Below are 13088 nucleotides of genomic sequence, written 5' to 3' on the forward strand. Positions count from 1 at the left end.
CTCAATTCATACTTCAGCTTAAGTACCCCACTCCCCGCACCCAAATCCCAGCCATCACAACAGGTCATCACCTTCATGAACTCCGTCCACAGGTAGTTAGTTAGTTCGTTTCGTTTATGGTCAGAATGTGTAGGATGGAACTGCAGGTGCTGGTTTACACCGAAGATAGACACAAAATGCTGGAGTAACTCAGCGGGACAGGCAACATCTCTGGAGAGAAGGAATGGGTGACCTTTCAGGTCGAGATCCTTCTTCAAGACCTTCTCAAGAAAGGTCTCGACCCCAAAACGTTACCCATTCCTTCTCTCCAGAGATGATGCCTGTCCCGCTGAGTTACTCTGGCACTTTGTGTCCATCTTCCTTTATTGTCACCTGTACTGAGGTGCAGTGAGAAACCTTTGCTGGGTGCTAACCAGTCAGTGGAAAGACTATACACGATTATAATCAAGCCATCCACATCTAGATACATGATAAAGGGAATGACGTGAATAACATTCAGTACACTTTGCAGTGGCTGGTGTTATGTGGCTTTTTTTTTTTGCAGTGACTTTGTCTAAGTACTCAATGGCTTCTGAGCGATGTGTGTTTGTTTCGATTGCAGTTTCTGTGCCTGAAGAACATCCGAACGTTCCTGAAAGTTTGCCACGACAAGTTCGGACTGAGGAACAGCGAGCTCTTCGACCCGTTTGACCTGTTCGACGTGAGGGACTTTGGGAAGGTAGGCAGCAATTCTAACATTCTAGTTTGGTGTTCAGCAAATGCATGGAAAATATTGAGATCAAACCCTGCCTGTTGCTTCACTCTACATGGATAGGCCAAGTTTGGAGGGATATGGGCCAAGCGCAGGCAGGTGGGACTAGTGTAGCTGGGACATGTTGGCCGGTATGGGCAAGTTGGGCCGAAGGGCCTGTTTCCACACTGTGTCACTCTATGACTCTAGGCAAACTCATGTGAAGCCTCAGGTCAGACAGGAATCAATACGACACCCTCTGGGATCAAAATCACCTCTGGGTATGTTTCTTCAAGACCCCAAGGTGATTTTCTGTGGAGAAACATACACCTTGCCCTGTGGTAATGTGTTGAGGGAAAGCTAAAACTCTTTACTTTTTTGGTGATGTTCCCGGCCAACATGTCCCAGCTACACTAGTCCCACCTGCCACCATTTGGTCCATATCCCTCCAAACCTGCCCCGTCCATGTGCCTGTCTAACTGCTTCTTAAATGTTGGGATTGTCCCTGCCTCAACTACCTTCTCAACTACCATACAACCCCCACCCTTTGTGTGAAAAAGTTACCCCTCAGATTCCTATTAAATCTCTGTAACTGTATCGCTGTAACACTGTATAAAAGTTGGGAGGTCGCATTGCAATTATATAAGATGTTGGTGAGGCCACATTTAGAGTATTGTGTTCAGTTCTGGGCACCATGTTGCAGTAACGATGTAGTCAAGTTGGAAAGGATTCATGAGGATGTTGCCAGGACTCGAGAGAGAGGTTAAGCAGGTTGAGATTCTATCCCTTAGAGCACAGGAGGATGAGGGATGATCTTATAGAGGTGTATAAAATCAAGAGAGGAATAGTTTCTTGCCCAGAGTAGAGGACCCAAGAACAAGAGGGCAAGGTTTAAAGTGAAGGGGGAAAGATGTCATAGGAATCTGAGGGATAACGTTTTCGCACAACGAGTGGTGGGTATATGGAACGTGCTGCCAGAGGAGGTAGTTGAGGAAGGTAGTATTGCAAAGGTAGTAATTTGACCAGGTGCATGGATAGGACAGGCTTTGAGTGATATGGGCCAAACATAGGCAGGTGGGACTGGTGAAGATGGGACATGTTCGTCGTTGTGGGCAAGTTGGGCCGAGGGGCCTGTTTCCACGCTGTAAGTCTCTATGATGCTGCCTGACCCGCTGAATTCCACCAGCGCTGTGCTCTTTGCTCCAGATTCCAGCATGTGTGGTCTCTGGTGTCCCAGCAGACACAACAGTGTTGGAATCCTCCTCGGCCTCTCTCAGAGCATTGCGACTTTTAAGTCAGACATGCTAAACAAGCAGAACATTCTCTGCAGATTGAGCTGGCGTTTAGGGAGTGTGAAAATCTCCGAGTCTCTAATGGGACAGGACATGTCCATGCAATGTTTTATTCAGTTCGCTTGCTGGAGCTAAGTATCGGAAGCCACAGAATGTGGCTCGATGTGCTGTCAGGGTAATTGCTGTGCGGTTGAACAGATACTGACCCGTTTCAAGCTCATAGCGTTTCGCAGGTAGCAACTGCTAAAAGCCACCTGGTTATATCTGCAGCCAGAAATGATGTACGGTTTGTGCTGCTGAGGTAGGTTGTGGGGAAGTAGAGGTGGCCACAGTTTACAGCGCAGAAACAGGCCCTTCGGCCCACCGAGTCCGCACCAACCAGCGATCCCCGCACATTAACACTATCCTACACTAGGGCCAATTTTTAGAACAAGGGGTCACAGTTTAAGGATAAGGGGGATGTCTTTTAGGACCGAGATGAGAAAGTTTTTTTTCACACAGAGAGTGGTGAATCTGTGGAATTCTCTGCCACAGAAGGTAGTTGAGGCCAGTTCATTGGCTATATTTAAGAGGGAGTTAGATGTGCCACTTGTGGCTAAAGGGATCAGGGGGTATGGAGAGAAGGCAGGTACGAGATACTGAGCTGGACGATCAGCCATGATCATATTGAATGGTGGTGCAGGCTCGAAGGGCCGAATGGCCTACTCCTGCACCTATTTTCTATGTTTCTATGTTTACTTTGATACCAAGCCAATCAACCTACAAACCTGGATGTCTTTGGAGTGTGGGAGGAAACCGGGTTTTCTCGGAGAAAACCCTCGCGGTCACGGGAAGGAGGTGCAAACTGCGTACAGACAAGCACCCGTAGCCAGACTCGAACTCTGGTCTCTGGCGCTATGAGCGCGGTAAGGCAGCAACTCTACCGCTGCACGCCCGCGCTGAGTGATGAGTGGTGGCTTCTGTTGGGATACTGAGGGACACAAAGCGGGCAAAAGAGGTGGGGTAATTGGGGGCTGGACGTAATGGTATGGCAGAGGGAATCGAGAACCAGGGGGCACAGTGAGTGGCAAGGTGGTCACAGCGCCAGAGACCCAGGTTTGATCCTGACTACAGATGCTGCTGTCTCTACGAAGTTTATACATTCTCGCTGTGACCGCGTGGGATTTCTCCAGGTACTCTGGTTTCCTCCCACACTACAAAGACGTACAGGTTTGTCGGTAATAGGGTTTAGGAAAATTGTAAATGGTCCCTGGTGTGTAGGATTGTGCTGGTGTATGGGGAGATGGCAAGGACTCAGTGGGATCGAAGGGCCTGTTTGAGTGTTGTATCTCTAAAGTCTCCAAAGTCTAAAAGACATAGGCTTAAGGTGAGGGGGGGAAAGATAGGAACCTGAGGGATAACTTTTTTACACAAAGAGTGGTGGGTGTATGGAATGAGCTGCCAGAGGAGGTAGTTGAGGCTGGGACTATCGCAACGTTTAAAAAAACATTTGGACAAGCACATGGACGGGAAAGGTTTAGAGGGGCGTGGGCCAAAAGCTGGCAGGTGGGACTAGAGTAGATGGGGCATGTTGGTCGGTGTGGGCACGTTGGGCCGAAGGGCCCGTTTCCACACTGTATGGCTCCATGACTCTCTCCGTGAGACTTTGAGGGAGTAATTGGATTGAGTGTGATGGTCCCGTGAGTGTGACAGCAGATGGAGGATGATTGAAAAGTTGAAAGGGGACTTCAACTAGAAATCGTGCAGAAAGATTGGATGAAACACTGCCGGGCCCCTGGGGTTGGGGCAGGCTTTGGCTTTAAATGCCGAGCAGGAAATGTCAAATACTCTCCAATCAAGGCAATAAGGAACTTGGAAGAAACTTCCATTAATCAGTCAATATCTCTAATGTGGAAGTTTGTACTCTGGTGATGTTAATGGGGGAGCAAGATAAGCCTACAATGAGGAATAGAATAGAAGGATATGCTGCTAAGATAATATTACAGGGGCAGCCACGAGATTTGAGTAGTATGGGCACAGACATGGAACATTTGTGCTGACTGGCCTCCTTTTGTGCTGGAACAGTCTGTGTGGCTGTATGTTAGTAAAATCCAGGGCCCTGTGCTGTAAACGTCAGAGAAAAATAGTGCAGAATTCAACCTGATTCCCGACACACCCACTTCCCCGTACAACATGGCGGCACGGCGGTAGATTTTCTGCCTGACCGCGCTTGCAGCGCCAGAGACCCGGGTTCCATCCTGACAATGGGAGCGATCTGTACGGAGCTCCCCGTTCTCCCCGTGACCGCGTGGGTTTTCTCCGGGTGGCTCTGGTTTCCTCCCACACTCCAAAGACGTACAAGTTTGTCAGCTAACTGGCTTGGCAAAATTGTGAATTGCCTCTCGCGCGTGTAAGATTGTGTTAATGTGCGGGGATTGGCTGGTCGGCGCGGACTCAGTGGGCCAAAGGGCCTGTTTCCGCGCAAATCTTAAAAGATCTAAACGAAACAGGTATTGGGCAGAGAGCTTCCTGGTTCAGTTGTAATAGTGCGTGTGAGATTAATGTGTGTGTTTGCACTGTGGTAATGTGTCATTTAACAGTGTAATTACATACTGTGTTTTATGTCGATTGCTCGTGTGAGCCGAATGAAAGTGTGTTTGGTGAGTGTTGAACTTGGTGCTGTGAAACTTGCACGTCAAGAGTGTTTAATGGCCATGTTCATCAGGGCTGGAGCAATGAAATTCTTATTTGATGCCACTTTTCAGGCACAAAGCGACACAACAAATAAACACATACGAAAGAATGATGCACTGATTATCAGTTAGATGAGATTACCAGGCCATGATAGTGCAAGCCGAAGTGCGCTGTGCAACCTTATACGATGTCCATAGTTGTTCTGGGTGTCGTGGGTGGGCACACCGAGACCTGGGTGTGCTTGTACATCAGTCAATGAAAGTACAGTAAGCATGCAGGTACAGCAGGCAGTGAAGAAATCTAATGGCATGTTGTCCTTCATAGCGAGAGGGATTTGAATTCAGGAGCAAAGAGGTCCTTCAGCAGTTGTACACGGCCCCTGGTGAGACTGCACCTGGAGTATCGTGTGCAAATTTGGTCTCCTAATTTGAGGAAGGACATTCTTGCTATTGAGGGAGTGCAGCGTAGGTTCACCAAGTTAATTTCCGGTATGGCAGGACTGACATATGATGAAAAAATGAATCAACTAGGCTTATATTCACTGAAATTTAGAGCGATGATACGGGATCTGAAAGAAACATCAAGGGATATGGGGAGAAAGCAAGAACGGGGTACTGATTCTGGATGATCAGCCATGATCATATTGAATGGCGGTGCTGGCTCGAAGGGCCGAATGGCCTCCTCCATACGGTGCACAGTGCGCGGAGTGGCTGGTCGGGCATGGAGGGACGGGGTGGGCAGGGAGGTGCGTGGGTTGTGGAGTTGCATGTAGGGCCAGAAGGGGGGGGAGGTTCAGAGGGCATGTGGAGGGGCGGGGAGGGGAGGGGCAGAGGGCATGTGGAGGGATGGGGAGGGGCATGTAGGGCTAGAGGGGAGGGGCAGAGGGCCTGTGGAGGGGTGGGGAGGGTGCGTAGGGTGTGGAGGGGTGGGGGAGGCCGTTGGGGAGGACGGAGGGGATGGAGGGACGTGGGGTGTGGAGTCTGGAGAATATGGAGCCGGGTTAAGTGAGTGGTGATGAGCGTGGCTCGGTAGTGAATGTGTGTTGGTGTGTGCTAGTTTCATTCCAGTTTGTGTGTGTTCTATTGTCCAGTGCAAGTTGGGGCAGGATTGGAATTAGGATTGCCAACTTTCTCACTCCCAAATAAGGGACAAAAGGTGATATCACCTTTTGTGACAGCGGCCCACGTGACCTCACCCAGCCAGCGGCCACGTGCTCCCGCTCCACCAATGGCGGCCACTCAGGCCGAGAGGCGGGTTGCTAGGCAACCTCCATTAGGCGGCACCAAGGCCTCAGGGCCTACACTGTCCGGGTCTACAGCGGCCCCCGGGCCTAGAGTATCCGGGCCTACAGTGCCCCCCGGGCCTAATATGGGACAAGGGCGGTCTTATGCGGGACAAACCAATTTAGCCCAATATACGGGGTGTCCTGGCTAATTCTGGACAGTTGGCAACCCTAATTGGAATGCCATTGTGTCTGCATTCCCCCATTGAGCTGCAGTGAAGAGCAGGATTACCGTTGCATCTTTCATCTCTCTGTGCAGGGATCAGAAGGGGTTACTCGCTCGTAGTTTCTGAGTGAACAGCTCTGTATATTTCCCCCCCTTTCTCTCCCTCCCAGGCAGTGAATGGTCAGCCGAATCCATTCCCATTCCCTCCCCAGAGTCACCTCATGTGCTTCCACTTCTGCTGGTGGGAGGAGCAGCATGTTTCTGGCTCTCCGAGCCGCGTCCAGCTGTTGCTCAGGGCTGGTGAAGGGTGTTTCCTTTCAGAGAGAGCCTGAGAGAGGCCACACTGGTGTGCCTGGAGTGATCGTAGCTGGCAAGAGATCGTCAGCTCTCGGCTCTCCGAGTCTCATGCAGCATTCTGACTGCAGCGGGTTTAATTGAAAACATTTTCTGTCCCTTTTGAGAAACAATGAGCGTTAGCTGAGCACAGGATGTGGAGCCCCTGATGGTGACTGAATCTGTCCGGGCTTTACTCCAAATCTTCACTCACAACCCAGCAAAATCTGATCACAGGCATTGCTGGGGAACTGACTCTGCTGGGTTGACATTCCAATGGTGTAAAGCACTTCTCCATTGCAACGCTGACCATTTAGCAACTGTCTGGCACAAGTGGCTGAGGATGTTTTTGTGGTGCAGTGTTTTGATAGTGTTAATGTGCGGGGATCGCTGGTCAGCTGCTGCCTCACAGCTCCAGAGTCCCAGGTTCGATCCTGACTCGATCCAGATTCCCCCCGCTTTACTGACCTAACCCCCTCTCTCCTTCCCCCCCCCCACGCCTCCCAATCACACAGTGACAACCGATCTAACGAATAGACAATAGACAATAGGTGCAGGAGGAGGCCATTCGGCCCTTCGAGCCAGCACCGCCATTCAATGTGATCATGGCTGATCATTCTCAATCAGTACCCCATTCCTGCCTTCTCCCCGCACCCCCTGACTCCGCTATCCTTAAGAGCTCTATCCAGCTCTCTCTTGAATGCATTCAGAGAATTGGCCTCCACTGCCTTCTGAGGCAGAGAATTCCACAGATTCACAACTCTCTGACTGAAAAAGTTTTTCCTCATCTCCGTTCTAAATGGATCCACCCACCCCTTCTGCCTCTACACCGTTGGGATCAGCTAGACATCATACCAACTTCAAGAGTAGCTTCATCCCACCACACAACACTAACCTCAAATATGAACGTCTATGAACTCTCTTTGGATGCATTGACTGTGGGTTTTTGTTTTTGCCCGAGTATTGCGGTTAATAACTCAGTGTTATTTTTTTGGTTTATTATATATTGCATGTGTTTATTGCATTTACAGGCCTGTTGAGATGCTGCAAAGACAGATTTTATTGTTCCACAGTCGACCCATATGACAATTAAACCCCCTTGACCTTGCTGCATTGGTAATGACATTGAATTGCAGCCTGACCCGCTGGGTTACTCCACCATTTTATGCCTTTACTTGGAAAACCAGCACCTGCAGTTCCTTGCTTTAACGGGGTGGCGCAGCGGTAGAGTTGCTGCCTCACAGCACCAGAGACCCAGGTTCGATCCCAACTACGGGTGCTGTCCGTACGCGGTTTGTACGTTCTCCCCGTGACTTGCGTGGGTTTTCTCCGAGATCTCTGGTTTCCTCCCATGCTCCAAAGACGAGCAGGTTTGTAGGTTAATTTGTAGGTTTGTAGGTTAATTATAAATTGTCCCCTAGTGTGTGTAGGATAGTGTTAGTGTGCGGGGATCGCTGGTCGGCGCGGACTCGGTGGGCTAAAGGGCCTGTTTCCGCGCTGTTTCTCTGAACGAAACTAAAACCAAATGGGAAGTGAAACTGAATTTTAAACTTTTGCTAGATTGGGGACAAAGGTGGTTCAACTCACATAGGTAAAAAAAACTGAACATGGCAGAAGTCAGCAGGTAAGTTGGCATCTGTGGAGACAAAAGCTATAAGGGTCGAGATCCTACATCAGGATTTATGCAGGGTCTTGACCTAGGGTTGCCAACTTCTTCACTCCCAAATAAGGGACACGATGACATCACCGCCCCACGTGACCTCACCCAGCCAGCGGCCACGAGCTCCCGCTCCACCAATGGCCGGCTGCCCGGGCCGGGAGGCGGGTTGCTAAGCAACCTCCGTCAGGCGGCGCCGGGGCCTACACTGTCCGGGACGCTGCAGCCCCCGGGCTACAGTGTCCGGGCCTACAGCGCAGTCTGGGCCTAATATGGGACAAGGGCGGTCCCATACAGGACAAACCAATTTAGCACAAAATACAGGACGTCCCGGCTAATACGGGACAGTTGGCAACCCTCTCTTGACCCGACACATCAACTTGCACCTTCTGGCCTCACATTTGCTGTTTGACCCTTTTGTATTCTTCCAACGTTCTGTTCTGTCGTTCTAGATTCCAGCATCTGCAGTCTCTGTTGCCTTCAAAGTGATAGAGGTGATGGGTGAACTGCAGTTAGTGGCCAAGGAACGATTGAGGAACTTTGTGGAAGCACCAGTGGCAGACCTTTGATTTTAAATTCATGTCCATAAGTGACAGGAGCAGAATTAGGCCATTCGGCCCATCAAGTCCACTCCGCCATTCAATCATGGCTGATCTATCTTTCCCTCTCAACCCCATTCTCCTGCCTTCTCCCCATAACCTCTGACACCCGTACTAATCAAAAACCTATCTATCTCTGCCTTAAAAATATCCATTGACTTGGCCTCCACAGCCGTCTGTGGCAATGAATTCCACAGATTCACCACCATCACCAATTCAATGAATTGGATGAAATCCTAGAGTGCCAGTGTTAATTGGCACGGTGGCGCAGCGGTAGAGTTGCCGCCTTACAGCGGATGCAGCGCCGGAGACCCGGGTTCGATCCCGACTACGGGTGCTGTCTGTACGGGGTTTGTACGTTCTCCTCGTGACCTGCGTGGGTTTTCTCCGAGATCTTCGGTTTCCTCCCACACTCCAAAGACGTACAGGCTTGAAAGTTAATTGGCTTGGTAAATGTAAGAATTGTCCCTAGTGAGTATAGGATAGTGTTAATGTGCGGGGATCGCTGGTCGGCGCGGACCCGGTGGGTCGAAAGGGCCTGTTTCCGTACTGTATCTGTAAACTAAATGTACTGAGGTAGAGTGAAAAGCTTTTGTTGTGCGCTAACCAGTCAGCAGAAAGGCAAAACATGATTACAATCGATCCATTTACAGTGCATAGATACATAATAAGGGAATAATGTTTAGTGTAAGTTAAAGCCAGCAAAGTCCGCTCAAAGGTAGTCCGAGGGTCACCAATGAGGTAGATAGTAGTTCAGCACCGCTCTCTGGTTGTGGTGGGATGATTCAGTTGCCCGACAACAGCTGGGAAGAGACTGTCCCTGAATCTGGAGGTGAGCGTTTCCACACTTCTATACCTTTTGCCTGAGGGAGAAGAGGGGGAGTGCGACTCGTCTTTGATTATGCTGCTGGCCTTGCCGAGGCAGTGTTTGGTGGAGGTCGGTGATCCACACTGACCACATCGGCTACAACTGGAGGAGCTCCAACTCGAGCTGACTCGCCCAAGGTGGGGATGCAGATAGTAGCCTGGGAAGATCTTTAGCCGTTCCACACCCAGCAGGTTTGGAATTCCTGTGGTCTGTGCCGGGTGGATCAGCTACCTGAGCAATACCTGAGTGGGAGGGCATTCAAGCTGAGCCACGGAATGCAAGATTAATTACGGACAGTATAGATCGGCTGCTGAAAGCTGTTCCATTTAGTAGCAAGAGTGAATCTGCAAGACTGGGAAGCCTGCCATGTGCTTGACTGTTTATTTGAAGCTGGAGGAGAAACCCTGAAAGTGAGGGAAAAGATCTAGTCAAGGTGATCAACGTTGGAAACAATCACATAAAGGAACATACAATCACATACAGGTGGCACAGCGGTAGAGTTGCTGGCCTTACAGCGCCAGAGACCCGTGACCATCCCGATTACAGGTGTTTGTCTGTACAGTGTTTGTACGTTCTCCCCGTGATTGCCTGGGTTTTCCCCCGGGCGCTCCACTTTCCTCCCACACTCCACAGGTTTGTATGTTTAGATTCAGATTTAGAGATACAGCGCAGAAACAGGCCCTTCGACCCACCGGGTCCGCGCCGCCCAGCGATCCCCGCACACTAACACTATCCTACACCCACTAGGGACAACTTTTTTACATTTACCCAGCCAATTAACCTACATACCTGTACGTCTTTGGAGTGTGGGAGGAAACCGAAGATCTCGGAGAAGACCCATGCAGGTCACGGGGAGAACGTACAAACTCCGTACAGACAGCACCCGTGGTCAGGATGGAACCTGAGTCTCCGGTGCTGCATTCGCTGTAAGGCAGCAACTCTACCGCTGCGCCACCGTGTGTTAATTAGCTTCAGCAAAGATTATGAGATGGTGTTACTCGAGTGTGTGAGACGCTGTTGCTGTAGGGAGATCGCTGGTCTGTGGTGACTCGATGGGCCGAAGGGCCTGTTTCCGCGCTGCACCTTTAAACTAAACTCAACATAGGTCCCCACAGGATGTTCTGTTGGAGAATCACAATAATTTACTATCCTATCGGAGAAGATGTTTTTCCTTCTCATCTCAGTCCCGAATGAGCAATCCATTATTTTGATTCCTTGATCGAAGGAGGGTCTCGACCTGAAACGACAAGTATCCGTTTTCTCCAGAGATTTAGTTTAGATTCTAGTTTTGGTTTTAGAGAGACGGTGCGGAAACAAGCCCTTCGTCCCATCGAGCCCACGCCAACACTAGTTCCACCCTACAGATTAGGGACAATTTACAGAGGCCAATTATGACAATAGACAATAGGTGCAGGAGGAGGCCATTCGGCCCTTCAAGCCAGCAGTTATCCAACAAACCTACACGTGTTTTGAGTTTGGGAGGAAACGGGAGCACCTGGAGAAAAACCACACGTCACAGAGGGAGCCTACATACTCTGTACAGATAGCTGACTGTCTTAATCACATGATAATATCTTTGTTTTATACTTTAATTCTGAAGCTCGCTGTTGCTTTTACCCTTTTCTGCAGAACTCTAGCCCAATTTTAAGCAAGCCTCCTTGTTTTCCACCCATGGCAGTTTCAGACGTCCCTTCTCCCCCTATCTTTGGTAGGGGAAGGTTCATAAGTCACAGGGGCAGAATTAGGCCATTTGGCCCATTCAGACAGGTACCTGGACAAGACAGGTTTAGAGGGACACGGGCCAAACGCAGGCAGGTGGATTTAATGTAGATTGGATATGCTGGTTGGTGTGGACATGTTTCCACACTGTATGACTGCGTAACTCTAAGTCTGTTCCCCATTCAATCATGGCTGATCTATCTTTCCCTCTTAACCCCATTCTCCTGCCTTCTCCCCATTACCCTTGACACCCTCACTAATCAAGAACCTGTCAATCTCCGCTTTAAAAATATCCAATGACTTGGCCTCCTCAGCCTTCTGTGGCAATGAATTCCACAGATTCACCACCATCTGGCTAAAGAAATTCCTAAAGAAAAACCAGTCTGAAGAAGGGTCTCGACCCGAAACGTCACCCATTCCTTTTCTCCAGAGATGCTGCCTGTCTGAGTTACTCCAGCTTTTTTTTGTGTCTATCTCAAGAAATTCCTCCTCGTCTCCTTTCTAAAGAAACGTCCTGTGTGGGTGAAAGGCCTGGAAGGTGTCGAGCTTGGAGTGAGTGTGGTCCCTGTACAGAGATCTCGATGGGATTCATGTGTGTGTGTGTGAACCTCGTAACTTGCTCTAGGTCTGGCTCATCGGTGGAGCGCCAAAGGGGCTCAGATGAAGTCTCCAGGGGATCTCGACTACTTGCTGAGACCAGCCTCCCCGCTGCTAATCTTATCAAAAGTAGAACGGAAATTGTACACGGCCTTTACCGTAATAAGTATTTTAGGGCCATGTTGTCTCCGGGGAGAGGAACTGTTGTTTACTGCCGTTGTGGTGAGGAAGGGGCTGGGGCAAGATCAGAGTTTCAGAATCACTTGCCATTCGGCGCACGTTGAGTAGAAATTAATTAAGAGTGATTTAACTCTGCGAGTTACGAGAATGATCCATGGAATGACTGGATTAACCTATGATGAGCGTTTGACGGCACTGGGCCTGTACTCACTGGAGTATCAAAGCATGATGCCAGTTCATTGGCTATATTTAAGAGGGAGTTAGATGTGGCCCTTGTAGCTAAAGGGATCAGGGGATATGGAGAGAAGGCTGGTACAGGATACTCAGTTGGATGATCAGCCATGATCATATTGAATGGCGGTGCAGGCTCGAAGGGCCGAATGGCCTACTCCTGCACCTATTTTCTATGTTTCTATGAGGGGGGACCTCATTGAAACGTACCGAATGGTGAAAGGCCTGGATAGAGTGGGTGTGGAGAGGATGTTTCCACCAGTGGGAGAGTGAAGGACCAGAGTCTATAGCCTCAGAATAACAGGACCTACCTTTAGAAAGGAGATGAGGAAGATTTCTTTAGTCAGTGGGTGGTGAATCTGTGGAAGCCAAGTCAATGGATATTTTTAAGACTGAGATTGATAGATTATTGATTAGTACGGGTGTCAGGGGTTATGGGGAGAAGGCAGGAGAATGGGGTTGAGAGGGAAAGATAGGTCAGCCATCAATGAATGGTGGAGTAGACTTGATGGGCCGAATGGTTTAATTCGGCTCCTAGAACCTACGAGTCACGTTGCATCTCTGGAGAATGGATAGGTGGTTACCTATCGATTTTCTCCAGAGATGCTGCCTGGCCCGCTGAGTTACTCCTGCATTTTGTGTCAATCCTCAGTGTAAACTAAAATTTTGCAGCTCATTTTTATTACACTAAGAGTGAATTAACTTCTTGAAACTAAATGGATCAATGTACACCTGTGTTCCCATGGGTTGCTATGCTGTGT

The 13088-nt window shown here is 49.5% G+C and overlaps 1 protein-coding gene across 1 annotated transcript in view; it reads left to right on the top strand.

Annotated features, from left to right (window-relative positions):
• The window catches only part of LOC144608283 (guanine nucleotide exchange factor VAV2-like), a 152802-nt gene that overhangs the window by 35625 nt on the left and 104089 nt on the right, over nt 1-13088 (top strand). Inside the window, 1 exon segment of the mRNA XM_078425899.1 lies at nt 602-718. Coding sequence (XP_078282025.1) covers nt 602-718 — 117 coding nt within the window.

The sequence above is a fragment of the Rhinoraja longicauda genome, chromosome 31, assembly GCF_053455715.1.
Source record: "Rhinoraja longicauda isolate Sanriku21f chromosome 31, sRhiLon1.1, whole genome shotgun sequence".
Classification (NCBI taxonomy): Eukaryota; Metazoa; Chordata; class Chondrichthyes; order Rajiformes; family Arhynchobatidae; genus Rhinoraja; species Rhinoraja longicauda.